This window comes from Artibeus jamaicensis, unplaced genomic scaffold (genome assembly GCF_021234435.1).
Source record: "Artibeus jamaicensis isolate MK-2021 breed Jamaican fruit bat unplaced genomic scaffold, CSHL_Jam_final contig_1998, whole genome shotgun sequence".
NCBI classification, from domain to species: Eukaryota; Metazoa; Chordata; class Mammalia; order Chiroptera; family Phyllostomidae; genus Artibeus; species Artibeus jamaicensis.
In genome coordinates, this window is record NW_026521407.1 from 3,120,849 (window position 1) to 3,144,066 (window position 23,218).

Below are 23,218 nucleotides of genomic sequence, written 5' to 3' on the forward strand. Positions count from 1 at the left end.
GACCTGATACAGCAACACCAAAGGTTCTCTGAAACTCCTTGCCTGAAATATTGTTTCGATAAATAAGCCATCTCCTTGCGGAATTGAAACCTCCAACTGTTCCACTGGCACGGCCATCTCGGCAGCGAGAGCACATGCCCCAGATTGCGGAGTTAACGTGAATTAGATTTCAGATGTGGGGGAGCTCAGGGAGGGGGTGGTGGCGGTGGGAGGTTTACGAACAGTATGCTGGGGCTCTGGTGTTGTCATAACCAGATGGCTTCAACTGTAGCATTTCAACACAAACAAACACGTCCAGAAATAATGTAATAACGACAGAGAAGCATGGAGCAGCTTCACCTGTACCTGAAACCCTAACAGCTTTGTGCCCACAGTAAAGCCCACATTAGAAATTCCATAAATAATGGGAAATCCCAGCAGAGACCTTCATCCTGCCAGAAGCTCGGTGCCGGGATTGCTGCCCTCCTGAGGACACATTCTCCGAAGCCCCAGCCCCAAACCTGCAGCTTTCTGTGAATGAAGAAGAAAGCAAATTTGAAGTCTGGTTTGTCCTCTGGGAACCGCCGGAGAGCAAGCAAGCAAAGCCATCCTTCCAGAGCTTCGCTCCTGCTATTCCTACAGAAAGGACGCTTTGCATCCCACTTCGTACCTAAACATTTCACAAAAGAAACTTGCTCTGTTGCTGACAATCTTTTCAGGGTTCTACATGAGAAGGACCGTCACTCAACAGTTCTGTGATCTCAGGCAAGTCCCCTGACTTCCCTCATCTATAAAATGGGAAGATATTTATCACTCGTCCTACCAAACTCAAGTTGTTGGGAAGCTCACAGGAGCCACTGTGCGCATGGTTTGCTGAAAACGTAACTGCCGAGCCAACGCAGTCGCCGTGGAGACCAGGTGGCACCGGAGACTGTGCCTGTTCGACCCCTGGAGTGTGCGCTGATCTTTGGGCTGAGGACCGAGGAGGCACAGGGACCGCAGCCAGAGCACGGGGAACTGGGCACTTCCTCATGTAGGTGACACTTAGGAGGAAACCGAACAGTGCGATGGAGTGGTTGGCTTCCAATAAGCAGATCCTGTCTTTGATTATATGCATAATAAACATTTATTCCATTGCAGGGGCTGCCAGATAAATGAAAACTGAAATATCTCAAGAGGCTACGGTCCCTGAAGGGAGATGGAAGGTGAAACAAATCGAGGTACCATCTAAGGCCAACTAAGACATACCTTGGCCGGATGGCCAGTGCATTCTCCAGCGTCCCCCACCGTCCTGTCCCCACTGCTGTGTGAAAGGCAAAGGGGGCCCAGGGCACTCTTGTGAGCTCACTGGGGATTCAGACACCACCTTTCTGAAGACACACTGAGTCAGTGACAGACCCCGTCAGCGATAATAATGTCCCTTTATTTAATAATCTCCACACCCATGTCCCCTTGATGTTTTATACTTCACGAGGAAGGACATAGAGTAGGCCTTAAAGCACGTCGGGTCCAGAGAGCCCACTCTCACTGCCTTGACAGAGGCAGGAGCCTGACCCCAGCAGAATGTGGGCTGCGATGTGCTCAGGAAGGGCAAGAGGCTGGCGGCTGCCGGCGGCTCACCGAGGGGCTCACCGAAGAAGCGCACGATCAGGGAGATGCACTAAGTCCCCGCCACTCGGATGTTTCAAACCAAGTCTCTGCCGGCCGAAGGACCGGACAAGACCCTCGAAATCCCTTAAAGAGCTCACACCCAAAGGACAACTCCGACGGGTGAAACAAAAGACCAGAGATACCACACAGTACAAAATAGTCATTATTTATATTTTCAAAAAGAAAAAAAATGAACATTTGGAACTTCTCCCCTGTAGGAAGAGGGGTGAACTGGAAGGGGCAGGACTGGCTCCTGCACAGGCGCAGTACGAACAAACGGCTGAGCAGTCGGGGCTGGGGTTTTTTCACACAGCATTAATAATAAAATCTCCTTTTCTCTTCTTTTTGTTCTGTGTTTTTTTCCTCTTTTTTTAAGAAAAGGGGGTGGGGGAGGAACAAGAAATAAAATCAGAGAAAAATGCCAAAAAACATTTTCCACAATATCTAAAAACAGAGAACCATAGTTCTTGTCAAGACAGTATGAATCTGGGTGAATTATTTTTTTTCCAGTTTTCAACACTAATAAAGATTTTCTGCAAAAGCCACCACATCAGAACACTCATCTTCCAGATCAAATGACCTCCTCCTTTCGCTTTCACTCGTCACTTTTCATAAAGGGACAAAAGGGTAGATTCTGTTCTTGCAAACAGTAAGTGCTAACAACCAGAGAGCTCTTCCGACACTTGTGGGGTGATGAGGGGTTTTCACAAATACCCCAGTTTTAGCACAGCTGGATGGACCAAAACTTCTCTCAATATAAATAGTACTGGAATCCACAAACTGATTTTTGAGAAATTCTGCAAAAATCCTTGTTTCTTGCCTTTTCTTTCCCCTTGTCTTAAAACTAAATGTCCTTCTTTCTTTTTCCTTTTTGCTCCAGGCACCTGACGGTCTGCTCTGCTCGGTCAGATGCAGGCAGGTTTCTCCAAGTACCGCGCCGCCAGGAAGTCCTCAGGGCCACGCCTAACCCGGTGCCCGCGGGGTCGCACTCGGCCAGGCCAAAGGGAACACAGTGACACAGCGACAGGGTTTCATTAGGTCGAACAGCCCAAGTCCCTGGCCCTTCCCTCCCCCCATTTCCCCAAGTTTATTTAGTGCTGCTTTAAAAGTCTGGGGCCACATTGCAGTCCCCCCACAGCAGAGTAAAAGCTCCATGGACTGCGCTGTCTACCTGGTGGTCAGTGGCAGCAACAGTGGCTGCTGCTTCTGGAAAATAAGTGGAGTCTTACAACAGCAGGATCTTAGGACTGCTTCAGGCGCTTGCGTGGGGGTCCCAGAAAGGGGCACTGTGCTGAAGCCAGAGAGCGGTACGCCTCAGCCACCAAGTGGGGATGTGACACCACCATGGACTTCCACCCGGAGGTCTCCAAGACATCTGAAGCATGACTAGGAGAAATGTGGAGAGGTGGGTTACCAAAGGCGTGAGTGAAGAATAACTAAACAGCCACCCAGACAGCCTAATTTCCCAGAGTTTGCAAGAAACACTCAAAAAGAAAACCTTAATATGTGTAAGAATTTGCTTCTTTAGACAGTGTGCAGAACTGACCAGACTGTGGCTGTTGAACTCTGAAAAGCAGGACTTTGCGCCACCATATTATCAACTGCAAGGTGAAGTGCTCCTCAGGCTCTTGCTACACTGTCCACGCTCTTTATGTTACTAATGAAGGAACAACTTTGAGCTTCCTTCTGGCTTTGCCATTACTAGTGCCCTATCCAGAGAGGGGATCGGAGCCTGGGGCCTATCTGATTGTAAAAAAGGAGGGGATGCTAACTACACTTCACTGAGCGGTTAAATCTACAAAGCATCAAGAACCTCTCCAGCACAGAATGAGCACTCACTAGGACCAACATTTGGTGGTCCCCTTCTCTTTTGCCTCAATCAGTAACTCCTTTAACATAATCTTACAGCCATGGCTGGTGTGGCTCAGTGGATTGAGCACTGGCCTGCAAACTGAAAGGTTCCCCGTTGGGGCACATGGTTGGGTTGCAGACCAGGATCCTGACTGTGGGCGTGCGAGAGGCAACCGATTCATGGATGCTCCTCTCACACATCAATGTCTCCCTCTCTCCCTCTAAAAATAAATAAATAAAATCTTCAAATAATCTTACAAACATACTTAGAGGACACTGCTTCCTGTTCAGGGCCCTCTCCGTTGAATAATGTTCATCATCCACCTGGCAACCTCTGTGACCCACCTCACTCCAGAACTGCGGTCGCAAGGGCTTGTTAAGGCCTGTTCCTCCTCCTCAGGCTTTCTCCAGCCTCTGCTTCCCAGTGGGCAGGGGAGTAGAACATGCCCCATGGAGAATTATTTCCAAATGTGACATGGACAGGCCATTTGTCATTTAAGCTCGAAGGAACAGATCCACTGGAATGAACATTTCTTTCTCAAAACTGTATTTAACCACCTCACCTACTGATGGTCCCTTCTCTCTTCCTCATCCCACAACGAACCATTAGATGGATTTTACTAACTCATAAAAACACACTTCTGCTCTCCCTGAGATCTACATGCCTTTTATCAAGCCAGTGCCTGCGAAGGAAAGATGCTACCATTTGGGGCACACAGCTTTTTCTGGCCACAAGTTGTCATTCTCATCAACTCTGATCACTACAAGGAAATAAAACTCTTCACTCAGCAATCAAATTAGACCCATGAAAGCAAAACCATCTTCCACACTGTCGAGATGAAGGGAAAAATGAAAATTCTATAGTTACTACTAAGAGGTTAATGAAGCTTCTTGCCTATTTTACTCACTAATTCAAAGTCTTTCTCATTTCTCTAGCTATCCCAACTGCCCTGAAAGGAGAACTTTGAAGATGCCAACTCACTAGTTGATGAAATCCACTGCCTGAGTTTTCAATTGATCTGCGCTGTGGAGGTCAGCCAAGATGAGAATTTCTGCAGCATTCTCCACGGAGAGGTTACTGCAGAGGGCATCCTCACACATGACCTTCAAACGCTCCAGGGCATACTGGAAAACACAGGCGCCACAGTCAGAGCAGGAATCGCTCTGGGCTGAGCGCTACTGAAGTTGTTTTCCGCAGCTGTGCCATCGTGTCCGGATAGCCGAATGGAGCTGCAGGCTGCGAGAAGGCTACTGCTGCAATTACAAACACAACCGTGCTCCGAAGACGGAAAAGAAGACCGCTGGAATAACCTGCACACCTCCCACTCCAGTTCTACAGTCTACCTATGAAAAAATGGCAATTATGAAGTAGACCCGCATCCCCAGGTGTACCCTGTCCCAGCTGTGATTAAAGTGTTTCTACCCTTATAAGGAAGCATTACTCTGCTTCAAGTCACCAGGGACATTACATTTTAAATTTCTGCAATCTTTTTGTGTAGAGCCAGACTAGAGTGGAGCACAGTCCTGTCTACTTAAGCACTGTCACTAGCCCGGCAGGGCCTCCCAACTGGACCGCCAGGCTGTGGAGAGGAGCCCTGCGGTGACATTCACCAGCACCTCTGCCACCAGCTGTTCCTGAATGAGGGTCAACCAAGGCCACCTTTTACACAGAGAAGGATAAATGGAATCCTATTTTACTGGGGCTGAGGTTAAGATTCTCAGGGTAAAAGAACAAAAAAAACAAAGACCCTGGGATCCAGTTTCAGTCTGAACACTTCCTATCTTCCAAGTAAAGGGTACAAAGGCTTTGGAAATGAAAGTATGGGTTAATCCTGGGCACATCTGATTTAGTTGACTTGTTTTGATGCAACTGTACTCCCTGCTCTCAAATATGAGATTATGAACTTAATAAGGAACTTCAGGGATAGAAGGAGGAAGGGATAAAAGAAGGCACAAAATATAAAGTCGTTAATCAGGTCACAGGAAAGGGGTTTGATCCAGGGTATCCGGTCTCCATACAGGTCCCATCTAGGGTGCCCAGAACTCAGTGACAGCACTCCTCTGGGCTGAGTCACAGCAATCAAACCGGGGCAGCTTTACCCTCATCACTCCTGGATGAGGAGGCCTATCTGCTGGCGCTGTGACCTCCTGCAGCAAAAAGAGAGTTTTATTGGTTTTGGTGCAGCTTTAATCTTTTCCATTTGAGTAACTGGAAAACAGTTTCCATGGAAAACAGGAGCGACACTAGACAAGCAAGAAATTAGGTTTTTGTTTTAAGGGCTGGAAAAGGTTGAGTAAATGTTCAGTTTTACACTGTGCTGCACAGAACATTCTTCTTGCCCTTTCTCAACTCATTCTTTTAAAAGGAATTTGACTGTGAATACCTCTGATCCCTACTGTACAATTAGACCAAAGTAGCCACTCTTGACCCTTGGGAGACAAAGTTTTTTTCTTAATTACGCTTCTGAAAAACCTGCCTAATAGCAGTGCTTACCCGAGAGATTGCAACTGTGTCTCCCAGGCCTGGCCAGTGCGTTTTGTTTTGTTTTTGGTCTAATTACACATGTTCCCAGGAGCCTGGAAGAGCTCAGAAGAAGCTGTTTCAGCCTGGAGGGTAAATTCTAGGTGTTTAGATCCCTCCATGACAGATTTCTTATTCTGTTTTCCTGAAGCTCACAAGGAGGTATAAAGGTAAAAATGTTTCAAATAAGTTTAGAGCAAAGAGTATCTAAGGAGAAAGTTTGAAAACACACCCTTCAGTTACTTCTCATTCATAAATTTATAGAAAGCACTGCTGTGATTCAACCACTTTATCTTTTACAATCCCAAGTTCACTTGCCGCACTGAAGATACCATCCCCAGAGTGTTGGTTCAGGCTGATCCCCATGCTCTGAGCACCCACAGCGGGCTCCCAGTAGGTGCTCCAGCTGAGGAGCAAAGATTTAAACCCAGGGCCATGGATTGTCTAACTGTGGCTCCAAGAGGTTATAACTCAGCCTCAGTGTTTCTGCACCTGACCTTAGCCAAAGGCCCAGAGCTCACTGTGTCTATTTGCTTACTGTCTGCACTGGAAGCAAGTTTCCTCTGGTCAGAACTGAGGCAAACTGCAAGGGCGTGGGATGTCCGCACTGCTTAGCTGTGCTGATCAAGCCTTGAAAGGTGGAGGATATGGTTATTATTCAATCCTTTTCATCTGCAGCATTGACTGGGTTTACATGCCTTATCCTCTACAAGTACTCCAAAAAGCAGATCAATAAAGATAAAACATCCACTGTAAACAAACACAGGTACTTTCTTCTGTACTCAGGGATAAAAAGGGAGGTGAAAGGAGACTACTCCCATGAGCAAGTCCTGAAAGGCTCTACGCCCTTATGTCAGAGCCAGCTTTGCCCTCAGACGGGTGCTGTGGCCTTGAGCCAGGAAGAGGAGGCACTTCCGGCAGAGAACCACCTCTCTCACAGGGTCTCCTACTGGTCAGGTTTAAGCCCTCTGACACGCTTGCCTCGGCTCCCCTTCCCAATACAAGAAAAACTTCTACAGGGAGAACTGTAATCACACACACACACACACACACACACACACACACACCCATCATGTTTCCTTCGACCACAGGGCCACAGAGGGCAGGTCACTGAGCTCTTTCTGATGTATTTACACGATGAAAGTCAGTTTTCTAAGGTGTGTTTTGGAGAACATGAATCCCAGGGGTGATCCTTGAGGAAAAGAACTCTAGGGTTAACTAAGTGGAGAAATGCTGTCATATTCCCTTCCAGAAAACTCAGGTCCACCCCCATGCTGAAGGTCCTGAGAAATCCTGCACTGAACAGCAGCACACAGACCCTCACGTGACTGGGTTAACTCGGAACCTCATCAGTCATCCCCCCAAGCTCACTGTGCAAGTCACCAGCACACTGCTTATATGTGGTCACTGTATTTCCTTGCTAAGATCCACGTTTTCATTTTCATACCTTTTCTCAAATCAAAATGCACTCTACAATCAAAGTATGCATTTACCGTTGTAGTATCTCTTTTTTCCCAAAGAGTTTTAATCATTTTATAATTTTGAATATTTCAATAACTACGTAGGGGAAAGTTAAACTAGCACACTGGGTAAGAGATTATTCTCTCATTGAAGAAGTTTAAATAAAAGTTAGTGAACTCAAGAACATTTTATAAATAATAAAGCTAAGTTATAAATTATGAATCCAAATGTTAGTACTCCCTGAGTCTTTAGTATCACTATGGTTAAATTCGAGATGGAGAAGAGAGGTGCACGGCCAGCTCCCTCTTCTCTTCCACAGGCAGAGTGACCGTATCCTTTACCACCAGGAGCAGGCTACTTCTGAAGATAAAAAGGGTGCTACTGATAATTGTGCTGTAACACAAGCTTGGACCAGGACTGTCCAGCCAAACTAATACATGTGCTCATCTTATCTACAATGCAGCTGTAACAGCCCAGTCGTGAAACTCAAGAGGTCACAGAAACTCCCAGTTTTGTGATTCTTTTTCTATTCCTAGCTCACCTTGTCAGCAGCTGCCAGCAAATCATCAGCCATCTTGTCCAGGTTCGGAGCCTTCCCCGTGTAAATGAAGCACATCATTTCCTTAAACACTTCAGGCTCCACATCATTGATTTCAACCCGATTCTGTGTCAGAAAAACCAGAAGTGAGAAACATTCCAGCAGAATAAAAACCCCTGAACAACTTTCTTCTTTTTTAAAATCCTCATCCAGGGATATGTTTATTGATTTTAGAGAGAGGGGAAGGGAGTGAGGGAGCAGGAGAGAGGGAGAGAAACATGAATGTGGGAGAGAAACACCGACTACTTTGCATCCCGGTGACGTATGGAACAAGGCTAAAACTGACCAACCGAGCGACCCGTCCAAGGCTCAAAACACTTCTAGTTTTAAGCACAGGTAAGGAGAGAATCATTCAAAACCTACTATGAATGGAAAACTGCTCTTTGTCATATTGGACTATAATAGCCCTTCTCCATTATATGTACCACCTTTATTTTCTCAAATACAACAGCCAGACAACTTTATCTTCCATTTCCGCCTTTCTTTTCCTGAGTAGGCACATGGTCTGCTATCCTCACCCTCAAATGTCTGGATGGTCTGTCTGGGATTGAGTGAGTCTGCTCTTCCGAGAATCCTTCTGGACCACCTCTCTGCTCTCAGAAAGTGTCTATTCAGGGAATTTGCTCTCCATTTCAGTAACACAGTAAGAAAAAATAATCAGAAAAATAAATCTGCCAGACTGGGAAAATCATCCGAATCTAGTCACCTAGCTAAAAGACATACTTTTATCCTGATACATACCTTTTTGCTCTCCTCCATTTCATGTTCGAACATGGCACTAAATACTGGAGAACGAGCTAGAAAGTGAAAGGCAACAGACAGATGTGGTTATCACATTGGAATCTCCTGGTTCTGCCTTTATGTAGAAGAGATCATTTTCTTGCACTGGTGGTACAAGGAAAGGGTCGTAGCCTCAAATTATACCAGAATTATAAAACTACTTTCTTTTTACATTATACCAATAAGTGAATAATTATAATACATAGGGGGGAAATCGCTACTTCCAAAATAATTTATTAGCTGGATCCCAACCATTCACATTTTAGGGAAATTACTCAAATTACCTATGTTGGATGGCAATGGTATCATCTGGGTAGATTTTGGGGTTCGAATGGAAGGTCCCTCAGGGTCTAAACAGGATGTTCTGCTACCCAGATTTTTGCCTGGAACAATGACACCTGCTTCTCCCACTTTCAGAGACCACACACCAAGGAGGTCAAGAACAGGGCCGAACGGCACCGACTGACACGATGATGCGCATGCCTGTTTATGGCAAGTGTTCTGCTCCTCCGAGGCGCGCATTCTCAACAGAGATGATACAGCCCAAAGAGGCAAAACACATCTTAGGTATTATAATCATTTGTGGCCCTTCAAAGCTCAACCCTACCTAACAAAATCTTATTCCTTAGTATTTAATGTCTCTCATTAGGGATATTTTAATTCTTTCCCTTAGGGGTGGGAATAATGAAAAAATAATAATACACAATTCTAGTCTAATGAACACATAAATAATAAGTAAACTTAATTTTAACTATGAAAGTTAAGGTGGCTAAGAACTCAAATTTTATCATGTCGTCCAATAAATCAGGGATTCTGGTCCGAGTTCAGACTACCAATCTCTACCTAAGAGAGGAAGGACAGATGGAACGTACAGTGGAACTCTGAGCTAATAGGTAACTGCAAGTCTGACCCACAGTATGTCAGAAAGGACTAATTTTAGATCTGCCATTTTAAAGCATATAATCTTGGGCAAATCACTTAATCCTCTGAGCCTCAATGTTTTAATCTATTTCAAAGCATATTAATTCTCATTGTTCTTATCTCAGAAGGTCTATAGACTAAAAGTACTAAATAAAGGGTTGGTGCTTTTAATAAAAAGGGAAGGGTCCAAAGCAGTGATATTCTAGAGTTCTGCAGTGGACAGACAGAAGCTGATGTTATGAGAACAAATAAAATCACCTGGGAGAATAAGGAGGGTGAACACAGGGCTGATGGGTGAAGAAGAGGAAGGCTCCAGAGTAGAAGTAGCAAGAAACCCGGAAGAAAACTCGAAGAAAGAAGTCAAATAATATATGAACTAAAGAGTCCCTCAAATTTAAGAACTAACAGGTCATATAACTTTGGAAAACTGCTTTCACTGCATGAAGGTGAACTGAGGATAAGTGGGAGGAAAGAAGTAGAGACAGTGAGTGCACTAACTTAAGAAACTCAGCTCTAAAATAAAAGAGAAAGAGTAACTGCAGGGAGAAGCCTGAGCCTGTCTACAGGCTGAGGGTAAAGAGAGGCAACAGGAGAAAGAGATGGTGAAGACACTGGTAACAGGCCGAGTAAGGCTTCTGAGAAGGCAGTGTGGACGGGGTAGGGAACAGAAACAGAAGCATAGTCTGCTGCGGACACCAGGAAGAACACGCTTCCCACCGAGAAAGCAGGCAAAGTGCGGGGCAGGCGAGAGGAAAGAGCCTCAAGGAAAGGGCCTCAATTTTCTCCTGGAAGAAGTAGCAAGGTCATCTTTTAGGAGTTGTCGATTAAAGGAGAATGGTAGAGGTTGGAAGTACCTATTGCTGAGAAAAAGAAAGGGAGCTGGCTAATTGTAAAAAGAGTTCTTGGCACTGCCAAGGGACTAGCTGAGTATGGAATTAACTTAAGAGCTGGACTTTCTTTTTTTAAATTATATTTTATTGATTGTGCTATTACAGTTGTCCCAATTCTCCCTGCTTATTTCTCCACCCAGCACACCCCACTCCCTCAACCTTCACATCATACCACGTGCATAAACTCTTGGCTACTCCCTTTCCTATACTGTCCTGGCCATCCCCATGGCCATTCTGTAACTACCTATGTAAACTTCTTAATCCCCTCACCTCTTCACCCATTCCCCGCCACCCACCTCCCATCTGACAACCATCAAAACGCTCTCTGTATGCATGATTCTGTCTGTTTTGTTTGCTTAGTTTGTTAGATTCAATTGTTGATTCAATATGTATTTATTGCCACTTTATTGTCAACTGTTTTTATTTTCTTTTTCTTAAGTAAGTCCCTGTAACATTTCATATAATAATGGTTGGGTGATGATGAACTCCTTTAGTTTTTTTCTTCTCTGGGAAGCTCTTTATCTGCCCTTCAATTCTAAATGACAGTTTTGCTGGGTAGAGCAATCTTGGCTGTGGGTCCCTGCTTTTTATGACTTTGAATATTTCTTGCCAATCCCTTCTAGGTTGCAAAGTTTCTTTTGAGAAATCAGCTGACAGTCTTATGGGTACTCCCCTATAGGTAACTAACTGCTTTTCTCTTGCTGCTTTTAAGATGCTCTCTTGGAGTGGGCCTCTTTGCATCCATCTTGTGTGGGACTCTCTGTGCTTCATGGACTTACAGGTCTACCTCCTTCACCAAATTAGGGAAGTTTTCTTTCATTATATTTCAAACAGATTTCCAATTTGCTGCTCTCTTCCTCTTCTCTTTCTGGCACCCCTATGATGCAAATGGAATGCTTGAAGTTGTCCCAGAGGCTGCTTATACTCTCCTCACTTTTTTGGATTCTTTTTTTTTTCTTATTGCCCTGATTTGTTGTTTTTTAGCTTCCTTATGTTCCAAATCACTGATTTGATTTCTGACTTCATCCACTCTGCTATTGTTTCCCTGTAAACTCTTCTTTATTTCAATTAGTATATCCTTCATTTCTAACTGGATCTTTTTAGTGCCGCTGAGGTCCCCACTAAGTTCCTTGAACATCCTTATAACCACTGTTTTGAACTCTGTATCTGATACATTGCTTATCTCCATTTCATTTAGTTGTTTTTCTCGAGTTTTGATCTCTTCTTTCATTTTGGCCATGCTTCTTTGTCTCTTCATTTTGGCAGCCTCCCTGTGTTTGTGTCTATGTATTAGATAAAGCTGCTCTGACTCCCTGTCTTGGCAGTGTGGCCTAATGTAGTAGGTGCCCTGTAGGGTCCAGTGGCACAACCTTCCCTATCTCCCAAGCTAGGTACTGGAGGTATACCCTTTGTGTGGGCTGAGTACACCCTTCTCTTGTAGCTGAGCCTTGATTGCTGTTGGCAGGTCAGCAGGAGGGCTGTACCCAGGTACAAGGGTACAAGGACTCTTGTACAAGGATTCAGCTGCAAGGACTGACTGTGACCACTGACCACCATCCTCTGCCCTTTGTGGAGGATCAGCAGTTTGGGCGTGGGATGGTGGTGGTGTGATGTGGTCTGTAGCTGTCCACTGGGTGCACAGGCTCTGGGGTTTCCCAGGTAGTGCAGGGCAGGGTCAGCCCCCACCTGTGGTTTGCCCCAGGGCCATTCTGCCCGGGCTGTAAAGCCATCTGAGATGGCTGCTACTTGGGCTGGGCTTGGAGAGTCCCAGGCAAAGCCAAGCTGTGAATGTAGGCTGGCTGCTGCTAGTGCTGGGCCTGGGACCACTTACCAAGAGTTATAGGGGCTAAGGGCTTAGTTGGTGAGCTGTTGCTCGTTTGATAAGATTTAGAAAGTTGTGAAGCATGGGCCAACACCAGTCACTCATATGGAAATGTCATGGTTAACGGTTTGGGTGGGCCCATAAGCTAGGTGGGATAAATCTCAAGAGATCTCAGGGCAGGGCAAACCGTTTTAGCCAGGTTGATGAAATCTCAGATATGGTACCCACCTGGCAGATCTGTGGCTCTGTTGGGGGAGGGGGTCAGAAAAGGGACAATGGCCCTGGCTGGTGTAGTTCAGTGGATTGAGTGCGGGCCTATGAACCAAGGGGTTGCCGGTTTGATTCCCAGTCAGGGCACATGCCTTGGGCTGTAGGTATGTGAGGGGCAACCACACACTGATGTTCATCTCTATCTCTTTCTCCTTTTCTTCCCCTCTCTCTAAAAAATAAACAAATAACATCTTTAAAAAAAAAGGCAAAACGGCCTTTGCCCGTCTTTGTCTCTTGGTGAAAGCCGTCTGTCAGCTCCTGCCTTGAAGCCAGACACTGCAGTCCCTCCCTATGCCCCGCTGGTGCCTTTCAAGCTGCTGCCCTGGTGATGGAGCTCAGAGGGAGGGAGTCCACGTGTGGGTTCTTGAAGAGGAAACGCTTGGGACTCCTGTAGTTTTTTCCACCTACTCAATCTCTGCTCATTTTTGCAGTCAGAAGTACGGGGACTCCTCTTCCTGGCACTGGAACCCTGGGCTGGAGGGTCCGGTGTGGGGCTGGGACTCCTCACTCCCGAGATGTCCCCCCTGAATTCTGATCTACCACATGTGGGTGTGGGACCAGCCCTCTCTGCGACTCCACCCCTCTTACCAGTCTGGATGGATGTGGTTTCTTTAATTCCTTGACTGTCTTACTGCCATTCAACTCAATTTCTGATGGTTCTGAGGGATGATTGTTCTATGTTTTAGTTGAAATTTTGATGTCCTGATGACTTTCTTTAGCAATACATGGTAACATCCAGTTGAGAGAGGTTTTGCCAGATATGTTACTTTAGAATAATGGAGCTGAGGGTCTCGGAAAGAAATTTGTTGCCTGGCGGTTCATGCTGTTTTCTTTTATGTGTTATGGCCTAAAGAGAAGGTTGTGGCTGACGGCTGTGCTTCCTCGTGAGATAGTCAGTCTTCCCTTATCAGTTCTGCCTCTGTGTCAGTCTTTCTGGTCTTAAAGACATTAAATTAAAAATTTAAATATCCCTAGTGAGATATTTAAATACTAAGTGAGAGGCATTAAATACTAAGGAGTAAGATTCTTGTTCAGTAGGGTTGAGCTTTGAAGGCCACAAATGGTAATAAGAACAAGACCTGGTCCTAACATGTCACCGGCAATATTCTCATTCTTCTAATGTTTACATGGAAAAAAGGGCTAAGACTTCCAGGGCTGGGGACTTAGCTAGACGTGAGTTTAGTCCTGAGTCCCAAATCCTCTCTGTTACACCCTAAGTCCCTGTCTAGGGACTAATACTGATATCTTAATCTGCATTTTGGCATCTGTTCTTAGATGCAAAGGTACTCAATACATATTGTCATCCACTCCTTGAAAATGATGGACTAAGGCCACTATAGAGAGGAAAACCAGAAATATCATTTTTATGGAGAGTTACCTTTTTTGGTTATGACAAGTAATGTTACCACAATTTTAAAATGCACTCAGTTGCAATTTTTTCACACTAGTTCAAAAGGCTGAAGTTATTCAAAAGGTGATTATGCAACCACTGTTTTTCCTCGTTTCACCAAAGCAAACGCTCCCCACAAACGGATACTAACCTGCTAAGATAGCTTTGTGAGCCTGGAACTCCTGGCCAGCAACACACAGACAACAGTCTGTGAACCGGGAATTCTCCCACAGTCCTCCTAACTCATCGGCCAGCCGGCACTCGGGGACCTTCACCATGTTCATGGTGTTCTGGCCAGAAATGTTGACAGAATCCTGCACCACACTCACCTGCGAAAGACAAAAGAATACAGTCCAAAGCTTTTGTTACCAGGAATTTCCTTCCCAACAGGAAGAGAGATGATTTTTCCCTCACAGACACAGTACATTTGGACACTAATGTCAGTCATATTCTCCAGAAACCACCTCCACAAATCAAGGCTCCATCCTGTGGACCAAGTAATCTCCGATCCATCACTATCACACTTAGTCTACACCACCTAAGGAAAATGGAGAGAGAGCCCCCCAAATCTCCTTCTCTTCCAACTGCTAATAAGCTCCACCTCTCCTTCCCTAAAAACCTGGGCAAAGCTATCAGAGGAAAATTATGGACAGAAACAAATGTTAAACCTCAAGTATTTACCTTATTCTGCCTTAAGTAAAAGGTTAAATACAAAGAACTCCTATAGAAACTATCATTTAAATAAAACTATTTTTTTAAAGATTTTGTTTTATTTTATTTTTAGACAGAGGGGAAGGGAGGGAGAAGAGAGGGAGAGTAAACATCAATGTGTGGTTGCCTCTCATGCACCCCCTACTAGGGACCTGGCCTGCAACCTAGGCATGTGCCCTGACTGGGAATCAAACCAGCGACCTTTTAGTTCTTAGGCTGGCATTCAATCCACTGAGCCACACCAGCCAGGGCTAAATTAAACTCTTTACAGAGAAAAATCTAGCATACCTAAAAGAACTTCACTTCAGTTAGGTCTGGAACTTGAAAATAAAATGAAGCTTCCACAGGACCTGATAAATAATTGGTATTCCTCACAAATGTTAGTTTAATGAACAGGACTGGGGTTGGAAGATCGCTCTGGTATGGTAATTGAGTGGGTGTCACACACCATCTATACCCTTACTCTGTCCTTTGTGACAATGACATAGAGATGGCTGGCTCCAGGTAGACGTGCACTTATAGCTTGGGAACAGAATGATGAGAACAGGTTTAAAGAGGGGTCCAACATGCCACCATGGCTGCAGCAGCAGCATGTTTTTACCAGTTGAACTGACAGTTCAGCCTAGGTAAGAAAAACCAAGGTAACTTCTAGATGGGTCAGTGAAAGTCAGATAAGTTTGTTAGCATACCAAAGACAAGGATCTGTAAATCATATAACATTATAAAGTAAATCTCAGGGACCAAACTGAAGACGAGACTCAACAGAGTAGTCTTCTGCCTGACAACGCTACTGTGCTCCTACTCCTGCATCCTGTCAGGTTAGAAATGTTAAACTCAAAGCCTGCTCTTGCTATTCCTACGAGTTAGAAGAGAAAGGCAGCATAAGAACATCCTACATGACCCAAATTCTTTTAACCTTCAAGATGGAAATTATTCCCTCTAATGTAGTCATAAACCCTGAGGAAAAGTTAGTGCCCCATCCAAATGCCCCAACGGTCCCTCCTGTGCAGGAGTGCGATACTTACTATCAGGTCAAGAAATGTATTCATTTCTTTAAAATAAGCTGTTATAGTCTTGAGCAATGAAGTATCCAAGTTAATCGATTATGAATACACTTAGCAGAAGCAGCATATTTATCAGAGCCATTTATTATAGCATTATTTTAACAGCCTGAAACCCAGCACAAACTACCACACAGAGATACTCTCTTGTCCTATGTAAGATCTCTAATTTGGTTCAGCCATTCTCTCATTTTAATACCTTTACTTCTTTGATATAACATCAATGACAAAAGTAGAAATTGTTTCCAGTTATAGCTTCAAAATATAGCTGATTACATTTTTTTTTAACAAGGAAAATACCAAGTCAATCCAAGCCAACTTCCCCATAGAGAAAGGCAAGAATCTCTTGGGACGACCAATGAAGGGAATGGAGAATGCTTTTGGCACTAGGTCCTAAGCCTGAATTACGCCAGGATGACAGGAGCCAAAAGTCATTAACACTTGATGGCAATGTACTAGACTGGGTAAAATGAATTGGCAGGAGAGAAGGTGCATTTCAAACTCTGGTTACCAGTGGACCCTCTGCTGGTTAGATGCATACTTGGCAGTGAGCAGGGGCCCAAAGCTGTGACTCCTCTCACAGGGACAGTTCCTCTCTCTAGACACAGACAGGGACACAGCAGGAGGGAGAATGTACCTTTGCTGTTGAAGCCAGACTTGTTCTGTAAATATATACGGACGCCTGGAGTCTCCAGAGCTCTGAATGTCTGGCACCTCTTACCGACATTAAATACGCGTAATTAAAAATAAATTTTAAATGGCATTCACAAATGAGTCTTCAGAGCCCAAACTTTTAACTTAGAAAGGGATTGTTTTTCCTCTGCAAATGACGCTGCTAAAATGAAACCATTTTGAGAAAAACTAAAGACTTTTTTAATGCCTATAAAGCTGACTATGGAGACTCATTCAGAATTACAGCTGTGAAGATGACGTGACAGTGACATTTATGTCATCTTACAAATGACTGCATGAAAATGTCTCAGGAAGGCTCTATAACCCTGACTTTCAAGTTGTAAAAGGGCCTCACTTTTAAAGTCACTTCCTTTTCTTAAAGAAAATTTCATAGAAGACTAAAGATTGTGCCAATTCTTACACAATTATCTAAACATAAAAAGTCAAAATAAAACCAATAGAAATATATTTTTTAACTTTGATGTAATTAGAACTGAGGGGGAAAAAGACTGGATATTGATTTTTCATAGCAGCAGCACTACTTCTAATCAAAAGACTAGCAACACTCTCAATGTCCATCAACGAGAATAAACTGTTGCATAGTCAGCCGTTACAGCATCCTAAAAATGAATGAACTACATAGTTACCTCCACAATATAAATTTTAGAAACATTTGAAAAGAGTAAGTCCTAGATGACCATATGCATTCTGATGCCATTTTTATAAAGCCCGAAACCAATCGAATGTACAAATACACTGTTCAGGCATATACATAATAAAGAAGCAGATGATCTCATACAATTCAAAACAGCTACTTAGTATCTTCGGAGTGGGGAGACAACAGGTCCAAGGGGCTGGGGACAGGGAACACAGGTCAGTTCTAAGTGCTGGTGATGCTGCTGGGTCGTAGGTTTTCATTACCAGATTTACCAGATTTTATAACCTATAATAATGTTACATATTAAAGCATCATTTTTGTAGGACAGAAACACATATTGGCATTTTTATACAGTTCAACTAATATATCCAAATAATCCATTAACAAAATGATAAAAATAAAAAAATAAATAGACCTACACATTTAAAATTTGGCAAGAATCATATTCCCAGGCTATGAAGGGATATCCTATGTTTGAGAAGGAACGGAATGTATTAAGAGCTAACTATTTTATATTTCCTTATGATATTTCATATTTCAATTATAACTGCAACATTAAAAACAAACACTGGAATCTTCTACCTATCAAAGGCATATACAATGATGATGGAATATAACCATTTTCATTGTTAAAACCTACTTGTTTTCAATATAAAGAAATGGAGAGAAGTGTCAACAGAAGCTAAAATATTTCAAGTAGATTTTCTGTGGTCCAAATTATTAAAGAGAAAATTAAAAGTGTAAAGCTTTCTTGATTCTGTTTCATTACCAAAATAAATACTCTGTTAAGAAAACTCAGTAGAGCCCACGTTTCCCTGCGTGAATGGCATGTGGCCCCACTCAGGGCAGCCCAGCCGACTGGAGACGGAAAATGGAAAGCTGACCTGATTCACCGCACAACATTAGGACAAGATGACCTGACCTCCCCAGGCACTGCTTCTCTCCCCAGCAACATGAAATGAGGATAACAGAGGTAACAGTCAGACAATCATAGCTCAAAGGATTGTGAAAAGAGACGATTCAAGGAATGCTTTGAAAATGCTTCCAAATACATTAACTAAGCAATGTCAACTTGGAAGAATCGCCTCGTTTCCTAACAGTTAGACAAAAACATCACCAAGAATTGAAAGTGAACCTGGTGCCGCACATCATAAGCAAGGCCACCCGTTTGGCATTTTCAGAGTCTGCATCTAACCTCATCTGAATATTAATTAACAGTAATACTACTGAAATAAAGCCCAAACACACAAATGAATGATTCTCAGTCTTGCGCCTTAGGATTCTTTCTTGTGGCCTCTGGGAACATCCAAAAAATAAACACATTTATGAAACAACTATACTTATTGCATCACAATAGGACAGAGGTGTCTGGGCCAAAGGCTGAGTGAGGAATGGAGCAGTGGAGTATTCATAATCTAAATCTGTATGTGGACATCAACTTCGTAAAAGCCTCTAAACAATTTTAAAAAACCTAACTAAACGAATAATAAATAAGATATAAATAGAAACTAAAATAAACTTGTATATATATTTTCCAGAGATAAAACAGAGCAACAGGTCACAGGGACAGAACTCGCACCAAGGAGTGACCCAGCTTTGCAAAGCAGTGAGAACTCTGATGAGTTGCAGACATAAAAAACCCACACATCCAACACACTCCCCCACGCAGCAGTCTTGCAATGCTGAATGCTACTAAGTCCACAGAGAGCCTTGGAACAGAAACGAGTCTCACTAGGCACTGGCCCAAGTATGAGAAGCAACACTCAGCACCTGTGGCCAACAGAGATGTGTGAGAGGAACAGATGGCATACCTGGTCCGATGGTACGAAACCGATGGCATCAGCAGAACCCAGCAGACGTTTCCCTGTTCAACATCTCCTCATTTCCAAAGTGTCATCTCACTTCCCTTCTAAGTCAGTAAGGCAAATCTAAACTTAACCACAGGATTTCTCCTAAGAGAATTTTATATGGAGAAGTGAAGGGGGAGAGAGAGTCTCAGTCTTAACCACAGGATGAGAGATTGCCAAGTGAGGGCAGGATAATTGGTTTCCAAATCAAGAATGTCAATACAGGGGTTGGAGCTTAGAGGAGGAGGGAAGCATATGAGAAAAAATTAGAGGGACCTACTGTGGACTTGAAGATGCTACAATAAAGGTTATGGCACTGCCTAAACCACCAGATGCAATATTTAGAGGAGACAGCTTTCTTCAGAGAACAGTTAAGATTGGCTTTCATTTCCAGCAGAAATTAGAATTTTCCACTATTTTAAAATTTTTCTGGAATTTAGATCTTTAAGATAGGTGAAGATTAAATTGATGGACAGTTTATATAACATCTGAACTCACATGAAACCACCTGTTGTTTTCAGTTCTTACTTGGGCAACTGAGTACGTAACTAGCTAGATTTACATGGAATTCAAATTTCAAGCTCATCAGAAAGAAAGTAACTGTAACAGTTTCTATATTTATCTAGATGTCATCACGTTAGTATTTCCTCCTTTTATTTAGAAATTGGAAAGAAGAGAAGGTAGCTTTTATGCAAACTGCATTTTATGTATTCAGTGCAGTATTTTAATAAACTTACCTCCAAAACTTCCTAACCACTACAAACTATTCTGTGGAAATAATCATATGAGCTGCACTGCAACTCAGAAAAGAAGCTTGTTACTACTGTCCAGGCCTCTTCCACAAAAGGGTGAGATTACTAAGGGGCGCTCTTCCTGGCTGCACAGGTGGTGACATGCCTTTGGAACTGTCACTAACTCACAGGGTGAACCTATTCTTGTAGGGAACTTGCCTGCTTTCTGCCCATGAAAATACAGTGGTCATTCTCACCAAGTGGAGCTGCCCAGGAAGCGGTCCCTTGACCACGCAGTGTCTAGGAAACATTGACATCTAAGTTGATTAGAGGTTGTATTTGTTTATTACACTGTGGGCTTGTGAGTGCTTACAAATGTATTGATGACAGCGTGAAACAACTTACTCATACACACTCATTAAAGAAACCACTTTCCCACTCACTCTCAGTTTGGGAATCTTACTTCAAGGCTTCTCCTGAAAACCTGAGAAAGGCTCTGAGGTTGTTGGTGACAGGACTGTCCCAGCTGACCACAGATAACCCTCATCCAACTGAGTTAGCTTTACACAACCTTCACTCTAGAAAAGAGGGTTCTCGCCTTCCTATTTCACAATTACTCTAGCAGCCAACATCTGATAAGTCATCTAGTTCAAAGAGCAGAAAAGAAAAGTAATCTACGGTCAAACACATGTGGACTTCATGCTCAAGGAGAAGCCACAAAGTTTAAGGAGCAAATATACGTATGTACTTGCTGGCCATTCTCCTCAGCTTGACCTGACAGTCCCTTCCAAATGCTATCTGAAAATGGCCGCAATGAAAAAGCCAAAATCCTGACCCAAGCAATTCAAAAATCACACATGCCAAGACTGTACACAGTCTCTATTTTTAAGGACAGTAACAAATAGAGAGCTGAGAGGCCCAACAACCTTGGAGCCATGGCAGTTTCTGGTCACACAAATAGCGCGGGTGCAGCACCGCTTTACTTTACTTACGGGTCTTTCCCAACCTCCATCCCTGGTACGATGCACTTTAGTCTGCCCACACCGATCCCACCCGGGAATGCTCGTCTCTCAGTGGGGCAGAGGCACTCACCTCACAGAAGAGGGTAAGCTTGTCATCGGGGAGAAGCCCATTGGCTTCGTCCAAGAGAAAATCTCTGCGGATGAATTTTTTGAAGCCCCAGTCTTTGCCTTGCACAAACCTATACGCCCGTTGACTCTCTGAAGTGGGGGGAAAAAAGTCATATTTAGGGTGACTCAAAAAATCAGATCAAATCTATAACTTGTCAGTGTATGAAGTTGTTGGATGTGAAAACAAAGAATCAACAAAGAGGAAAACATTTACCCATAGCTTTGGTTTCTTCTCCCTTGGCATTCAGGATGGAGAATTTGAATTTTGCCCGAACTTCACTCTTTGGACAGCTGACCAGTAACAGGTAAAGTGACAGGTAATCTTTGCTTTCTTCATCGAGCCCTTTCGGGTTTACTCTCAAACACCTGCCCAAAACAGAGAGGGAAAAAGTGCTTAAAGTATTCACGCCTATAGGCTGGTGAAGTGATAGGAGAGAACTAGAACGTCAGAATCGAGAGAGGGAGAAGTGTAAAACACAAACCAGCCAGCCAACCAACCCAGGCTCCATAACCCAGGAAATTCCCATTCAATAAAATGGCCACTTAGGAATCCCTTTTCTAGAGCAATCTGAGTCAACTTCTTAAAAATAAGTAACAAAAGTAAAGGGCATTCTAGAATCTGACAACATATCCCTTACATCTCTGCCTCTTTCCTCATTATCTCCCAAGTCCCTCTTTTTCCCTTAAAATATTTTAGAAGTTGGGCTATTCTAATCCTCAATCTCAGGAGAGGCAGTCCCCCATTTTGTTGGGACTGTGGTAAAATCATAACAAAAAAAAAACAACAAAAAACCCCGAGCCCTTTAATATCCCCTTGGGAGACAAAAAGTATTCAAGAGAAATATGTGAATAGTACATAATCTTTTAAAGATATTTATCTCCTGGCTGGTGTGGCTCAGTGGTTGATTCACACCGGCCTGCAAATCAAAGGGAAGACGGTTCAGTTCCCAGTCAGGGCATGTGCTTGGGTTATGGGCCAGATCCCCAGGGGGTGGTGCACGAGAGGCAGCCACACACTGATGTTTCTCTCCCTCTCTTTCTGTCCCTTTCCCTCTCTAAAACAAACAAACAAACAAACAAATAAATAAATAAATATTTAAAGATATTTTACCAGTCTGGCAATAATATTGTAAGATTAAAATAAAAGAGGCAGTACGGAGGAAGTAGAGATAAAAAAACTCCCATTACACAGGTTATAGCTCCAAGCTATATAGTCAGAAATGCCAATCTGCTACCAATGAATCGAAACAAAATTCAGACAGAATTTAATAGGTTCAACTGAACTAACTTGTAAATGTCAGTTGAACTACATGTGGTTCAGATACTGCTTCTACCAGACAGGCCATATGTATCCTCAGGCCTTGCCAGTGTTATGACTCCTCTCTCAAACAGGTGGCCCAACCAATGCTTCTCTAGGGAGCGCATATGCCACTCATTTCTCCATGCATTGTGCTAAAGATGTAGATTTAAATACGACGTCTAGGAATAAGCATTCTCTTAGCTCCGAGTAGCACACTGCTTAATGTACGTAACCAATAAATACTAAATGAGGAGTTATTTAACTTTTCAGTGGGTTATCCAAGGTCAAAACTGCTGGTTCACAGGCACATGTTCTGGACTCTGCAGCGAGCACATGAGAGCATCCCTAACTGCCTGCTCCTCAAGAGGACGCATGGTTTGGATGCCACTGACCCACCACTCAGATAGTATTCCCCTTGCCACAGGGGTCAAGGGAACCAGACCTAAACCAATCAGTACAGGTATGACATATTCTTGGCCACACCGTTCAAAGGAAGTTCAAAGACTTCTGTTAGATGGTAGTGGGTTATGCCCATTACTAATGAGAGTCATCCTTCAAACACCACAGGAATTGGACTTGAGATCTCCAACAGTGTAGAGAGCAGAGAGAGATGGGGTGCTAATCTAACCACTGGGATGCTGGATTGAACTAAGCTTCAAAACTATCCTACACCCTGGGCATTCCAGTTACATAAGCAAATAAGTCTTTATTTTTTCAAAAAACAGGAAACTTAAAAGTCGAGAGATTAAATGTTGAAATCTAGATTTCTTATTTTTCTTGAGCAATAGGAAAATCTGGCGATGGTCAGCCAGTCCTTGTTTCACACATTGCTTTAGTCAGCTGGATCTCAGTAACCACCTCCCCCTTTAGAAGCACACTCACTAGGTTTGCCTGGCAGTCAGCACTTACACCAGACACGGTATCGTTTACAACACTGGCCCTCTTTACTCACTTACATTACCCTACAACTGAAAC

General features: G+C 43.5%; 1 protein-coding gene across 4 annotated transcripts in view; it reads right to left on the reverse strand.

Moving 5' to 3' along the window:
* Positions 1–1,779: 1,779 nt before the first annotated feature.
* SPOP (speckle type BTB/POZ protein) overlaps positions 1,780–23,218 on the reverse strand; it is a 74,513-nt gene continuing 53,074 nt past the window's right edge. For all 4 annotated transcript variants that reach the window (XM_037149875.2, XM_053655838.1, XM_037149874.2 and 1 more), the window contains 7 exons: positions 21,158–21,309; positions 20,906–21,033; positions 14,285–14,462; positions 8,802–8,857; positions 8,004–8,126; positions 4,463–4,605; positions 1,780–3,015 (listed from right to left, as the gene is read on the reverse strand). In XM_037149875.2, coding sequence (XP_037005770.1) covers positions 2,871–3,015; positions 4,463–4,605; positions 8,004–8,126; positions 8,802–8,857; positions 14,285–14,462; positions 20,906–21,033; positions 21,158–21,309 — 925 coding nt within the window. In that variant the 3' untranslated portion in view covers positions 1,780–2,870. The remainder of the gene's footprint in view (positions 3,016–4,462; positions 4,606–8,003; positions 8,127–8,801; positions 8,858–14,284; positions 14,463–20,905; positions 21,034–21,157; positions 21,310–23,218) is intronic.